This window comes from Chenopodium album, chromosome 11 (genome assembly GCF_948465745.1).
Source record: "Chenopodium album chromosome 11, dcCheAlbu1.1, whole genome shotgun sequence".
NCBI classification, from domain to species: domain Eukaryota; kingdom Viridiplantae; phylum Streptophyta; class Magnoliopsida; order Caryophyllales; family Amaranthaceae; genus Chenopodium; species Chenopodium album.
The window spans coordinates 37,646,761-37,660,046 of NC_137844.1; the positions used below are offsets into that span (position 1 = coordinate 37,646,761).

Here is a 13,286-nt window from a genome sequence, read left to right on the forward strand (position 1 = left end):
CTCTGGCAATCTTTATGGATTTGATGAACAGAATGTTTCATCAATTTATGGATAAATTTGTGGTAGTGTTCATAGATTATATATTGGTGTATTCAAAGAGCAAAGAAGAGCATGTAGAACACCTGAGGGCAATTCTGCAAACACTGAGAGAAAACAATCTTTATGCAAAGTTCTCTAAGTGCGAATTTTGGTTGGAAAAGTAGCATTCTTAGGTCAATTTGTGTCTAAGGATGGCGTGGAAGTGGATCCAGCCAAAATTGAACCTGTGAAGGGTTGGCCTACGCCCAAAACAGTGTCTGATGTTCGAAGTTTCTTAGGTCTAGCAGGATATTATAGGCGTATTGTGAAAGATTTCTCAAAGATTGCTAAACCTATGACTACTCTGATGAAAAAGGGCAAGAAATTCTAGTGGATGATAAGTGTGAAGAAGCATTCCAAATCTTGAAACAGAAGCTGGTTACAGCACCAGTGCTTACACTGCCAGACGACAGTGGTATCTATGATGGGTATAGTGATGCATCAAAGAATGGTTTGGGGTGTGTGCTTATGCAAAATGGGAAGGTAATTGCATATGCATCAAGGCATTTAAAGACCCATGAAGTAAATTACCCAACCCATGATTTAGAACTTGCTGCAATTATATTTGCACTAAGAATCTGGCGTCATTACTTGTATGGAGTGAAATATAGAATTTACACAGACCAAAAGAGCTTGAAATACATTTTCACACAAAAGGATTTGAACTCTCGACAAAGGAGATGGTTAGAGTATACGACGGATTATGACTTGGACATACAATACCATGAAGGGAAAGCAAATGTAGTTGCAGATGCTCTAAGTCGTAAGACCAGTCATGGATTGAATACTTTGATAGTGGCTGATGAGTTATGTATGGAAATGAGTAAAATGAACTTAGAAGTGGTAGAATGGGGTGTACCAGCTGACATTTTTGCGAATTTGACTATCCAACCAACCATATTCGATGAGATAAGGAAAAACCAAGCATGAGATGTAAAATTGGATAAAATTCATGCAAAAATAAAGCAAGGCAAAGCTACAGATTTCAAGATTCATGAAGATGGGAGTTTGAGGTACAAAGATCGATGGGTGTGTACCTCAAAAGTGTGAGGAAGTGAAGAGAAAGCTAATGGAAGAGGGACATAATACACCCTATTCAGTGCACCCAGGAGGGGATAAGCTATATAAGGACTTTAAAAAGGTGTATTGGTGGCCTAGAATGAAGAATGAAGTTACGGAATTTGTAGCAAAGTGTCTGACTTGCCAAAAGGTGAAAGTAGAGCACAAGAGGCCCCAGGGAACTGTGCAATCATTGGAAATTCCTGGATGGAAGTGGGATTGCATTTCAATGGATTTTGTAACTTTCCTTCCAAAATCAAAGAGTGCAAATGATACCATTTGGGTAGTGGTGGACAGCTTATAAAATCTGCGGTGTTTATACCAATGAAGGAGACTTGGAAGATGGAGCAACTTGCACAAGCTTACATCAAGAATGTTGTGAGGTTACATGGAGTTCCAAAGGATATTGTGTTTGACAGAGATTCCAGGTTTCTTTTAAAATTCTGGAAAAGCGTGTAGGAAAACTTTGGTACGACACTTAAGATGAGTATAGCGTTTCACCCTGCCACAGATGGGCAAACTGAGAGAACCATTCAAACCTTGGAGGACATGTTAAGAGCTTGTGTTATAGACTTCCAAGGAGGATGGGAGGATAGCTTGGATTTGATTGAATTTTCCTACAATAATAGTTATCATGCGAGCATAGGAATGGCTCCATTTGAGGCATTATATGGGAGGAAGTGTCGTAGTCCAATTTGTTGGAACGACATAAGTGAAACAATGTAACTAGGGCCTCAAATGATTGAGGATACAGTGAAGCAAATAAGGGAAATTCAAGCTAAGATTCAAGCAGCTCAAGATCGCCAAAAGAGCTACACAAATTTGAAGCGTAGAGAAGAGGAATTTGATGTTGGTGACAAGATGTTATTAAAGATATCAGCAATGAAAGGAGTAATGAGATTTGGGAAGAAAGGAAAATTGAGCCCAAAGTACATTGGTCCATATGAAATTCTACAAAGGATAGGCAAAGTAGCTTATAGGTTTACCTATGGAGCTAAGCAAAGTGCATGATGTATTTCATGTGTCTCAATTAAAAAGGTATATACCTGATAAATCCCATGTGCTACAACCTAAAACCATTGAACTAGACCAAAGTTTAACCTATGAAGAGAGACCTGTCAAAATTCTTGACAGTAAAGTGCGTAGTACACGCAATAAGAATATTAAGATTGTAAAGTTCTATGGTCTAACCAAGAATATGAGGAAGCCACTTGGAGGCAGAAGAAGAAATGAAAAAGAAATACCCAGAGTTGTTTCAGGTATGTTGAGTTACGGGGACATAACTCGTTTTCTTTTAGGGGGGTAGAATACGGTAGAATTTCGCGCTTTTTCCCTATATTTTCAGTTATTTTTGTGCTTTTTGCACAATTTGAATGAGTATTTTGAGTTATTGTGTTCTCAATGAGACACAAAAAGGTAAAGGTATGACAAAAAGTACAACAATAATATACTAAGTGAGGAAAAACTTTGAATTTTGTTTCCCAAGTTTCGGGACGAAACTTCTTTTAAGGAGGGTAGACTGTAATACCTCGTATTTTTATACGTATTTTAATTAAAATAAGTATTTTGAGAAGTATTTAATTAAATTGAAATATTTTATTTAAAGTATTTTAATTATTCATTTTATTAAGTTTAAAAATATTTTATAAAAGGAAAGTATATTTAATTAATTATTTTATTTAAGTTGGGATTTAATTTAAGAAAGTTTTATTTTAGGAAAGTTTTATTAGGGAAGGGATTATGAAAGATTAAAAAAGGAAAGTTTAGGGAGAAGGGTTTCTAGAGAAGGGGTATAAATATTCAACACTTGAGGCAAATCAAACTTTGCCCAGAGTGGAGAAAACCCAAGGTAAACTTCTCTCCCTTTCTCTTTATTTTTCTTTTTCTTTTTCTTTCTCTTTTTCCCCCTTCCCCTTTTCGGCTTCCCCCTCATTGCCGGCCACCACTACCACCGGTGGGCCGCTGATAAGTGTTTTATTTGTCCACTTATCATGGCTTTCTAAACACAATTTTGTACTCTTTCCCCTACTCTAATCCCTTTTTCTAACTCCTCTTGTGCTAATTTGCATCTTTTGGCTTCCCCGTTTCTTTTTATGTGTGTGCTCGTGCTTGTAGGTACGATGCTAATAGCATAAGCATGAAGAAATACTCTTTGGAAGCAAAGGAAAGCAGGAGCGGGCGTGCAGCCTTTTAGGAGCGGACGCTCCTGCCTGAACTGCCACATTCTGCCTCCCCTGCACTTTTAGGAGCGGGCGTGCACCTGTATAGGAGCGGGCGCTCCTCCCTGTTTTCCTACAAACTGCCTCAAACTGGTGCAAGAGGAGAGGGCATACAGAGAGCCCAGGAGCGGGCGCTCCATACAGAGGAGCGGGCGCTCCTACTTACTGGAGCGGGCGCTCCTCCTGTTCTGAAGCCTGATTTTGACGGATTTTACGATGTAATTTTTGGGCATATAAATAGGACGTTTGGTTTCAGTTTTTCGGATCTTCTTCCCCTTTTAGTTTTCTTAGGTCCTTAGTTTCTCTCAACCTTCATTAATTAGCTTAGAACTTCTCAACTCAATCATTGTAGTAGATTAATTGAAGATTGTTCTCTTGAATTCAACAATTTCTCAACTTTGAAGTTTATTAAGTAATCTCTTTCCTCTATCTCTTGCTCTTAATTTTCAATTTTAATTGCTTTGAGTTGATAATTTCTCCCTTAATCTTGTTTATTTATTCTTGCATGTTTAATCTATCCTTGTTTCATCTCTTTCCTAGCTTATTTGAATTCATGAAAACCCTTACTTTAATTGATAGATTAATTTCCACCATGTTTAGTGAGTAGTCTCTTAGTTAGGGGTTGGGTGAAGACCCAACCAAGCTATGGTTAATTGACTTGGAATTATTCATGTGCTACCTTGGATTGATAGTTGTTTGTGCTTGAATTGATAATTGCATGTGTATTTTGTTGGCCACATTATGCCCATGTGTTCATCCCTCTTCTCGCATCGAAAGATGGGGTTTTGGAGTGAGTCTTTTCTTGTGTAATTAGATTATGCTACTTTCATGATTTTGGATGTTTGGTTTCATTGACTAGGTTGCTTTAGTATGATAATTAGGTGAGAAATCCCAATTATTCGAGATTCATGCTAGTTCGGAGCGATCGAGAGACAAACTCGAGCTAGAAACCCACTTCCTATCCTTGAGACTTAACCCTTATCGTGTTAGTGCTTAATCTAGGGAGTACTTATGTTGTGACTTTGAAAGAAGGCAATGATAAGTTCCTTTTCTATCTTCTATGTGTACTCATGATTCGTCCTTGTTATTGATTCCTTGGTTTTGGTTGGTGTTGAATCCCGTTTCCCCTAGCATTCTTTTATATAGTAGCTAACCATTCAAAACCAAATTTGTGACCGAATTAGCTTACAACCGTTTCATACTCTTGGTGTTCTTCACCCATTCCCTGTGGACACGATCCTCTACTTGCCCTAGACTTGTCTTAGGTTAGTTTTGGTAAAAACATTGTTTGGTTTGGGGTGATTTTCCAACGACCGATTATTCCCTCTACCAAAATGGCGCCGTTGCCGGGGAATGGCGTTAAGCATTGAGTTACTTATGAGATATGTGAGACTAGTTCATTTGTATAGCTTTATTTTTCTCTGTTTTCTTTGACTAACCTACTAATCTCCCTTCTAGTCTTCTTTATTTATGCCCAAGCGCAGCAATAGGAAACTTCCTCTTGTGCCGTTGAATCTCGAGCTTGAAAAAGTAGTAAGGGCAAATCGAAGAGAAAAGAGGGCGAAAGCTAGTGGTGCCACATCAAGTGAGCCACAAGTGGTAGTTGAGTCCGATCAATCTAGTTCTAGTGAGACTAGTGGAGACACCATTCCATTAGAGTCACCAAGGATAAATTCTCCAACTTCTCCACCTCTTCACCAATTTGAGATGGCTCTTCCAAATAAGACTTTGAGAGAGTTTGGTGTTCCTCCTCCGTATCAAGAAGCAAGTGGGATTGTTACTCCCACTACCGAAGCAAATAATTTCGAGATAAGGCCCACCCTTATCACCTTGATTGAGGGTCATCAATTCTCCGGGGCAAAGCATGAGGACCCCATTGCGCATATAAAGCAATTTACACGGTATTGTAGCACCGTGAAGGCAAATGGGGTGACGCCGGAGTACATTCTTCTAAGCATGTTCAAATTTTCTCTTTCGGGGAGTGCAAGTGATTGGCTCGATAGGTTGACTCTGAATTCATTGACAACTTTGAATGAGGTAACTTCGGCATTCCTTGGGAGGTTCATTCCTCTTGGGAAAACGGCGGAGTTGAGGTCCAAGATTTCAAACTTTCAACAAGAGCCCGATGAGTCTCTCTACGATGCATGGGAGAGAATTTAAAGCTATCAACAACAATGCCCCCACCATGGGATGGAAGATTGGCTCTTGCTTCATGGATTCTATAGGGGTCTCTTGAGATCGGACCACATACTCTTAGATGGAGCTTCGGGTGGGCCACTCATGAACAAGCCACCCGCGTAGGAATTAAAGATCATAGAGGATGTAGTCCAAAACTACACCGATTGGAGCCCCGATGAGAGAAGCACCTCTAAGAGAGGGGGAAAGTATGAGGTAAATGCTATTAACATGCTTAGTTCAAAATTGGATGCCTTGTCTTCTAAATTTGATCAAATGCAATCTTCTCCCCCTCCTATCTCCCCCCTCCCTAACTCACGTGCATCTAATTCTTCGAATGATAATGTGTCTATGCAATTGATGTCTTGTGATGTATGTGGTGGTGAAGACCATGCGTCTTCCGATTGTTATTTGTTGAATGAGCAATGTTCCCCTTCCCCTTCCATGGAACAAGTCAATAACGTGAATGCTAATCCTAGGTTTGACCCCTACTCCAACACCTACAACGAGGGATGGAAACATCACCCTAATTTTGGTTGGAGAAGTGGCCAAAACCAAGGGCAAGGTAGTGGTCAAGGTCAAGCTAGTGGTAGTGGTAATTATGTGTCTAATAATCAACGGAATTATAGAAATGACAATAGATACCAACAAAAAGGCCAATACTCTTCCACTCACAACCCACTCGGTTTTAATGGAGGAGTAAGACCAACCATAGCTCCTATCCCTCGACCACCACTTCAAATTCAAGCTCCCCCTCCTCCTAAGTCTAATCTAGAAAGCATGTTGGAGCAATTCATGAACTCCCAAACTAAAAAGACAAATGACTTAGAGGAAAGCTTAAAGCAAATGCAAACCCACAATAAAATGTTGGAAAATCAAATGGCCCAAATAGCTAGTGCCCTTAAAGGCAAGTCTAGTACCTCATTGCCTAGTCAAGGTCTAGATCCTAGAGAGCAAGTCAATGCCATTGTAGCTAGGAGTGGAAAAAGCTTGGGGGAAGTTCAAGGGAAGGGAATGCAACATGACTTAGAAGGTGAGAAGTCAAAATAAAGAGTGATTGAAATGAGTGATTCCCACGGAGAGTTGAGAGTAGAAGAAGAAGAAGAGAAAAACAAAAAGAGAGTAGAAGAAGAAGAAGGGAAAAACAAAAAGAGAGTAGAAGAAGAAGAAGAGAAAAACAAAAAGAGAGTAGAAGAAGAAGAGAAAACCAAAAAGAAAGAAGTTGAAGAAAAAAAAAAAGAGAGTGAAATCCCACTACATGTGGCAAAGCTTCCTTTTCCGGGAAGGTTTGCCGGGTCTAGACTTGATGAACAATTTGCTAAGTTTTTGGAAGTCTTGAGGAAGCTTTATGTTAACATTCCATTCACCGATGCTATTAAACAAATGCCAACTTATGCTAAATTTCTTAAAGACATTTTGAGTAATAAAAGAGAAGTTGACTTTGTGGAAACGATTAATATGCCGGAAAATTGTAGTGCAATTATTCAAAATAAGTTGCCCACTAAGCTTAAAGATCCCGGTAGTTTTTCTATTCCATGTGCTATTGGTGAAATGGTAATTGATCGTGCTTTATGTGATCTTGGTGCTAGCATAAGCTTGATGCCCCTTTCTATGTGCAAAAGACTTGGCCTAGGAGAGTTAAAGCCCACCAACATTTCCCTTCAATTAGCCGATCGTTCGGTTAAGATGCCTTTGGGAAAATTAGAGGATGTCCCCCTTAGGGTGGGCAAACTTTACATTCCGGTGGATTTTATTGTGCTTGATATGGATGAGGACTTGAATGTCCCCATAATTCTAGGTAGGCCTTTCTTAGCCACGGCGGGGGCTATTATTGATGTGAAACATGGTAAATTGTCTTTGCTTGTTGGAAAAGAGAAAGTGGAATTCAAATTGAACCAAGTTATGAAATGTCCTTCCAACATGGATGATTGTATGAGTATTGATATTGTTGAGAATGTTATTAATGAATCCATACAATTGCATTTGCATAACACTAATGATTCTCTTGAGTATGAACTTGAAAGCAAAGATAGGTCTTGCAACGAAGACATGGGGATGGAGCCAATTGAGGAGATTCTTGACTCCACCCCCATGGACAAGGAAGAAGCAAACCTAGTAATTGGAAAAGAAGAAGTGAAGAAACAACTCATGAAAGACAATTGTAAGGAATGCCCATGTGTAGAGCTAAAACCTCTACTATCCAACTTGAGGTATGAGTTTCTTGGTCCATCTTCTACATTTTTGCTATTAAAATAGTCCTCAATGATGATATTGAATTGCATGTGATGGATATTTGCTTTCTTTTGGTAATAAAATTTCGAGCATGGTTTAGATGCCCTTGGTTGAACATAGAATTGGCTAGTTTAGGCTAGTGTGAGAATAACCTTACCGAATGTACAAAACCAAAAGTCTAGGATTGTGGTAAGAAGGTGTCGCCCATATCAAAGGAATTTGAACCCCGAAAGGTAGTAATTGATCCCACATTGTTCCCAAAAGTGAGGTTGTAATATTTTTTCAAGCCTACTACATTTTGAATGAGTGGCAAGGATCCTCTCTGATTTAGTACCTAGATCGAGAACTTGAGTCTTAACTCCCAAGATCGCGGCCTAAACTACTCTTAGTGATTATGAAGGTTGTTATGTATTGTTCATTCGCACAAAGTTAAGGCATGCCATTCTTGTTTCATTAGTTCAATCTTTAAGTTATTATAAATAATAGTTTGTGTTGTAAATGCCAAGTTAGAAAAAAAAAATAATAAAAAAAAAGAGAGAAAAAGAAAAAAAGAAAAGAAAAAAAAATAGAGAAAGAAAGAAAGAAAAAGAAGTGATGAATAGCCACCACCCTAGCAATTAAAAAAAGCTTGGGGGTGCATTTTTGTTTCAAGTTTATTCATAATTTGTAATTTGGGTCAAAGTTAGAAACCTCTTTAGGTTTGCTCTTAGTGCTATATATCTTAGCTTGACTTTAAACTTCTAGTTTTCTCTATGCCTTAACTTTGTGCCGTAATCCTTGAGTCTTGTAATGTTAGTAGAGTAGTTGAAGCCGTAGTCGGTGGAGGGAGTTGGTTCACAAGCATATGGAGAGGGTACTTATCATTGAGATGTCGAGTGTTCTAAGCCTTCTTTTGTCTATTTTTCTTCCGGCTCCTTCGAGGAGTCATGAGACACTACCATTAGGGGGAATTTGAACTTTGTGTTGGGGACGCGGTAAGATTGGTTGAATGGACCAAAGTTGAGTACATTCGGGAAGGTTAGCTAGGTCTTGGCTAGTCATGACCGTGGTTGATCTTAGGCATATACCTCATGCTCGAGTTTTATTGCTTAAGGATTCTTTTATCTTTACATGTGCTTTTCTTTGAGCGGACTAATCTATTGGTTTCTTTTGCGCCAAGTGAATTGCTTAGGGACAAGCAATTGGCTAGCTTGGGGGAATTTGATAAGAGTTTTATTTGTCCACTTATCATGGCTTTCTAAACACAATTTTGTACTCTTTCCCCTACTCTAATCCCTTTTTCTAACTCCTCTTGTGCTAATTTGCATCTTTTGGCTTCCCCGTTTCTTTTTATGTGTGTGCTCGTGCTTGTAGGTACGATGCTAATAGCATAAGCATGAAGAAATACTCTTTGGAAGCAAAGGAAAGCAGGAGCGGGCATGCAGCCTTTTAGGAGCGGGCGCTCCTGCCTGAACTGCCACATTCTGCCTCCCCTGCACTTTTAGGAGCGGGCGTGCACCTGTATAGGAGCGGGCGCTCCTCCCTGTTTTCCTACAAACTGCCTCAAACTGGTGCAAGAGGAGAGGGCATACAGAGAGCCCAGGAGCGGGCGCTCCATACAGAGGAGCGGGCGCTCCTACTTACTGGAGCGGGCGCTCCTCCTGTTCTGAAGCCTGATTTTGACGGATTTTACGATGTAATTTTTGGGCATATAAATAGGACGTTTGGTTTCAGTTTTTCGGATCTTCTTCCCCTTTTAGTTTTCTTAGGTCCTTAGTTTCTCTCAACCCTCATTAATTAGCTTAGAACTTCTCAACTCAATCATTGTAGTAGATTAATTGAAGATTGTTCTCTTGAATTCAACAATTTCTCAACTTTGAAGTTTATTAAGTAATCTCTTTCCTCTATCTCTTGCTCTTAATTTTCAATTTTAATTGCTTTGAGTTGATAATTTCTCCCTTAATCTTTTTTATTTATTCTTGCATGTTTAATCTATCCTTGTTTCATCTCTTTCCTAGCTTATTTGAATTCATGAAAACCCTTACTTTAATTGATAGATTAATTTCCACCATGTTTAGTGAGTAGTCTCTTAGTTAGGGGTTGGGTGAAGACCCAACCAAGCTATGGTTAATTGACTTGGAATTATTCATGTGCTACCTTGGATTGATAGTTGTTTGTGCTTGAATTGATAATTGCATGTGTATTTTGTTGGCCACATTATGCCCATGTGTTCATCCCTCTTCTCGCATCGAAAGATGGGGTTTTGGAGTGAGTCTTTTCTTGTGTAATTAGATTATGCTACTTTCATGATTTTGGATGTTTGGTTTCATTGACTAGGTTGCTTTAGTATGGTAATTAGGTGAGAAATCCCAATTATTCGAGATTCATGCTAGTTCGGAGCGATCGAGAGACAAACTCGAGCTAGAAACCCACTTCCTATCCTTGAGACTTAACCCTTATCGTGTTAGTGCTTAATCTAGGGAGTACTTATGTTGTGACTTTGAAAGAAGGCAATGATAAGTTCCTTTTCTATCTTCTATGTGTACTCATGATTCGTCCTTGTTATTGATTCCTTGGTTTTGGTTGGTGTTGAATCCCGTTTCCCCTAGCATTCTTTTATATAGTAGCTAACCATTCAAAACCAAATTTGTGACCGAATTAGCTTACAACCGTTTCATACTCTTGGTGTTCTTCACCCATTCCCTGTGGACACGATCCTCTACTTGCCCTAGACTTGTCTTAGGTTAGTTTTGGTAAAAACATTGTTTGGTTTGGGGTGATTTTCCAACGACCGATTATTCCCTCTACCAAAATGGCGCCATTGCCGGGGAATGGCGTTAAGCATTGAGTTACTTATGAGATATGTGAGACTAGTTCATTTGTATAGCTTTATTTTTCTCTGTTTTCTTTGACTAACCTACTAATCTCCCTTCTAGTCTTCTTTGTTTATGCCCAAGCGCAGCAATAGGAAACTTCCTCTTGTGCCGTTGAATCTCGAGCTTGAAAAAGTAGTAAGGGCAAATCGAAGAGAAAAGAGGGCGAAAGCTAGTGGTGCCACATCAAGTGAGCCACAAGTGGTAGTTGAGTCCGATCAATCTAGTTCTAGTGAGACTACTGAAGACACCATTCCATTAGAGTCACCAAGGACAAATTCTCCAACTTCTCCACCTCTTCACCAATTTGAGATGGCTCTTCCAAATAAGACTTTGAGAGAGTTTGGTGTTCCTCTTCCGTATCAAGAAGCAAGTGGGATTGTTACTCCCACTACCGAAGCAAATAATTTCGAGATAAGGCCCGCCCTTATCACCTTGATTGAGGGTCATCAATTCTCCGGGGCAAAGCATGAGGACCCCATTGCGCATCTAAAGCAATTCACACGGTATTGTAGCACCGTGAAGGCAAATGGGGTGACTCCGGAGTACATTCTTCTAAGCATGTTCAAATTTTCTCTTTCGGGGAGTGCAAGTGATTGGCTCGATAGGTTGGCTCCGAATTCATTGACAACTTGGAATGAGGTAACTTCGGCATTCCTTGGGAGGTTCATTCCTCTTGGGAAAACGGCGGAGTTGAGGTCCAAGATTTCAAACTTTCAACAAGAGCCCGATGAGTCTCTCTACGATGCTTGGGAGAGATTCAAAAGCTATCAACTCCTCAGCAAAAACGGGAATGTCAATGCCCTCACCGATCACTAATGTCTTCCAAAATGGATGGACTTGATCCAAATACAACCCCGTCCCTACAAGAATTGTTGTCCACATGGTGCATGCACATGGGAGACCGTGCGTCGTGAGCAACGCACACCCACACCTATCCAACACATCATCAGATAACTCTCTCATCCTCTTCAACTCCTCCTGTAAAATATCAAGACCTCGAAATGACATAAAGCCGTTAAGATGAAGCAAAGGCATGATGTTGTGTTGTGACCCCATTCGCCGTCTCGAGTCCTCTAAATGGTGACGAATCTCAATTAGCATACCCTCAATGTTGTTGTGCACACGACGGAAGATAGTGTCTAATGCTCCTGTAGAACTGTCGAACCATTGTTTAAGTACGGAATGTTGGCTCTCCACTCTACATGTGTTGACATTGTCGAAGTGCATCACCAAATTCGTCCAAACTCGTACAAATTTCTCCTTGTGGACCAACCATTGCTCCTCGACATATTTCACCAGTGGTGGGTTCGATGCTCCCCACGTCGCTTTCATAGTTTGCAACTCTAACTCATACTCGGCAACAGTGGTCGAACACATTACTCTTCTCCATCTACCATTTCGAAATCTCTCGGCCATCAACATATCCTTCCCACACAAATAGTGGGCCCTTGCCAACACATCCTTGTTAATGTGCCACCCGCATAATAAATGCGCACAATTCGGAAAGACCTCTTTCAAATCCTTCATCAACCCCAACTCACAATCAGTAAGAAAAACATTCGGAGCCACCTCAAATCCAATGTACAACTGCAATTTCTCCAAAACCCACTTGTAGCTTTCATAAGTTTCGCTCTTCAATATAGCATATCCGATCAAAAAGTTTTGATTTGTAGGCGTGACACTAATGAGCTCGAAGAATGGCATGTTATATATGTTGGTCTTGTACGTAGAATCCATCCCAATGGCATGTGGATACATACGTAACATATTAGCCATCTCTAGGTGGGCCAAAAAAGCATGGGTGATGGCACGGGTATCTGGATCAACATTTATCCAAGTGACATACTTGTACTCATTTGCCAAGTGAACAAACTGGTGCGCAACATCTCGACCTTCACAAGCATCTAGACGAGCACGACTTCTCACATTGTAGATATGTCTCTTGTTAGAGTTCTCATTCAGAAACTTCTCTTTCACGGCTGCCATAATGTGACGCGGCTTAGCTGTTGCAGAAGTCATATCAATAACAAGCGTCTTTGCAACTGGACTAAGACCACTAACCTGTTGGTGACCCTCTCGATAAACCATGAGCGGATGGTTATGCATGCCTTTCAAACCCTTTTTAGATTTAATTATTCATCCTTCCATGTCCCGCAAACATCGAGCCGAGATTTGAAACGTACATTTACAACCCTCGCTCTTCGTGTTCTTGCGTGTGGCATTTTCACGGTCCCGATTTTCCCCTCTGTTTCTCTCCCCACGATCACATTTCATGTAATTAATTGGAAGCCCATTTCTTTGTTTCTTATACGATGAATTTGTCAAAAAGAACCCTAATGGAGTGGCAATCTCTCTAGCCCAATCAACAGTTGCTTGCTAGGTCGGGAAAACTTCTCTAGTCTGAAAATACGAGCTATAATCAACACCATCACTGCCGTAATCTGATAATGACGCCTGATACAAATAAATAATTCTTTTAATTAATAATAACGAACAATATAACATTAATAATTATAATTATAATAATAATCTTAAAATATAATAATATTATTTTTTTTAAAAAAAAAAAAAAGCAACGTGACCATAGTCAACCGGAGCTGGAAACCGGTTGACCGTCAAGGTTGACCGGATTTGACCACCGGTTGACCGTGACGGATAACCGGATTTC

The 13,286-nt window shown here is 40.0% G+C and overlaps 1 protein-coding gene and 1 non-coding gene across 2 annotated transcripts; both read right to left on the reverse strand.

Annotated features, from left to right (window-relative positions):
- Nucleotides 1–5,441: 5,441 nt before the first annotated feature.
- LOC145569634 (small nucleolar RNA R71) lies at nt 5,442–5,548 on the reverse strand. The gene has a single exon (XR_014096208.1). It is a non-coding gene; the product is annotated as a small nucleolar RNA R71 (small nucleolar RNA).
- Nucleotides 5,549–11,564: 6,016 nt separating this feature from the next.
- Nucleotides 11,565–12,706, reverse strand: LOC145566577 (protein FAR1-RELATED SEQUENCE 5-like). The gene is made up of 2 exons (XM_081625951.1): nt 11,722–12,706; nt 11,565–11,596 (listed from the first exon to the last, which is right to left on the reverse strand). The coding sequence occupies exons 1-2, from the start codon at nt 12,704–12,706 to the stop codon at nt 11,565–11,567; spliced, it is 1,017 nt and encodes a 338-aa protein (XP_081482077.1).
- Between the last annotated feature and the right edge of the window lie 580 nt (nt 12,707–13,286).

What these genes read in the sequence shown, in the direction of transcription:
- LOC145566577 (XM_081625951.1), bottom strand. Translation starts at nt 12,706, where the DNA reads ATGGTTTATCGAGAGGGTCACCAACAGGTTAGTGGTCTTAGTCCAGTT. An exon ending in TGTGCACAACAACATTGAGG is followed by an intron (nt 11,597 to 11,721) that starts GTATGCTAATTG and finishes GATATTTTACAG; the next exon opens with GAGGAGTTGAAGAGGATGAG.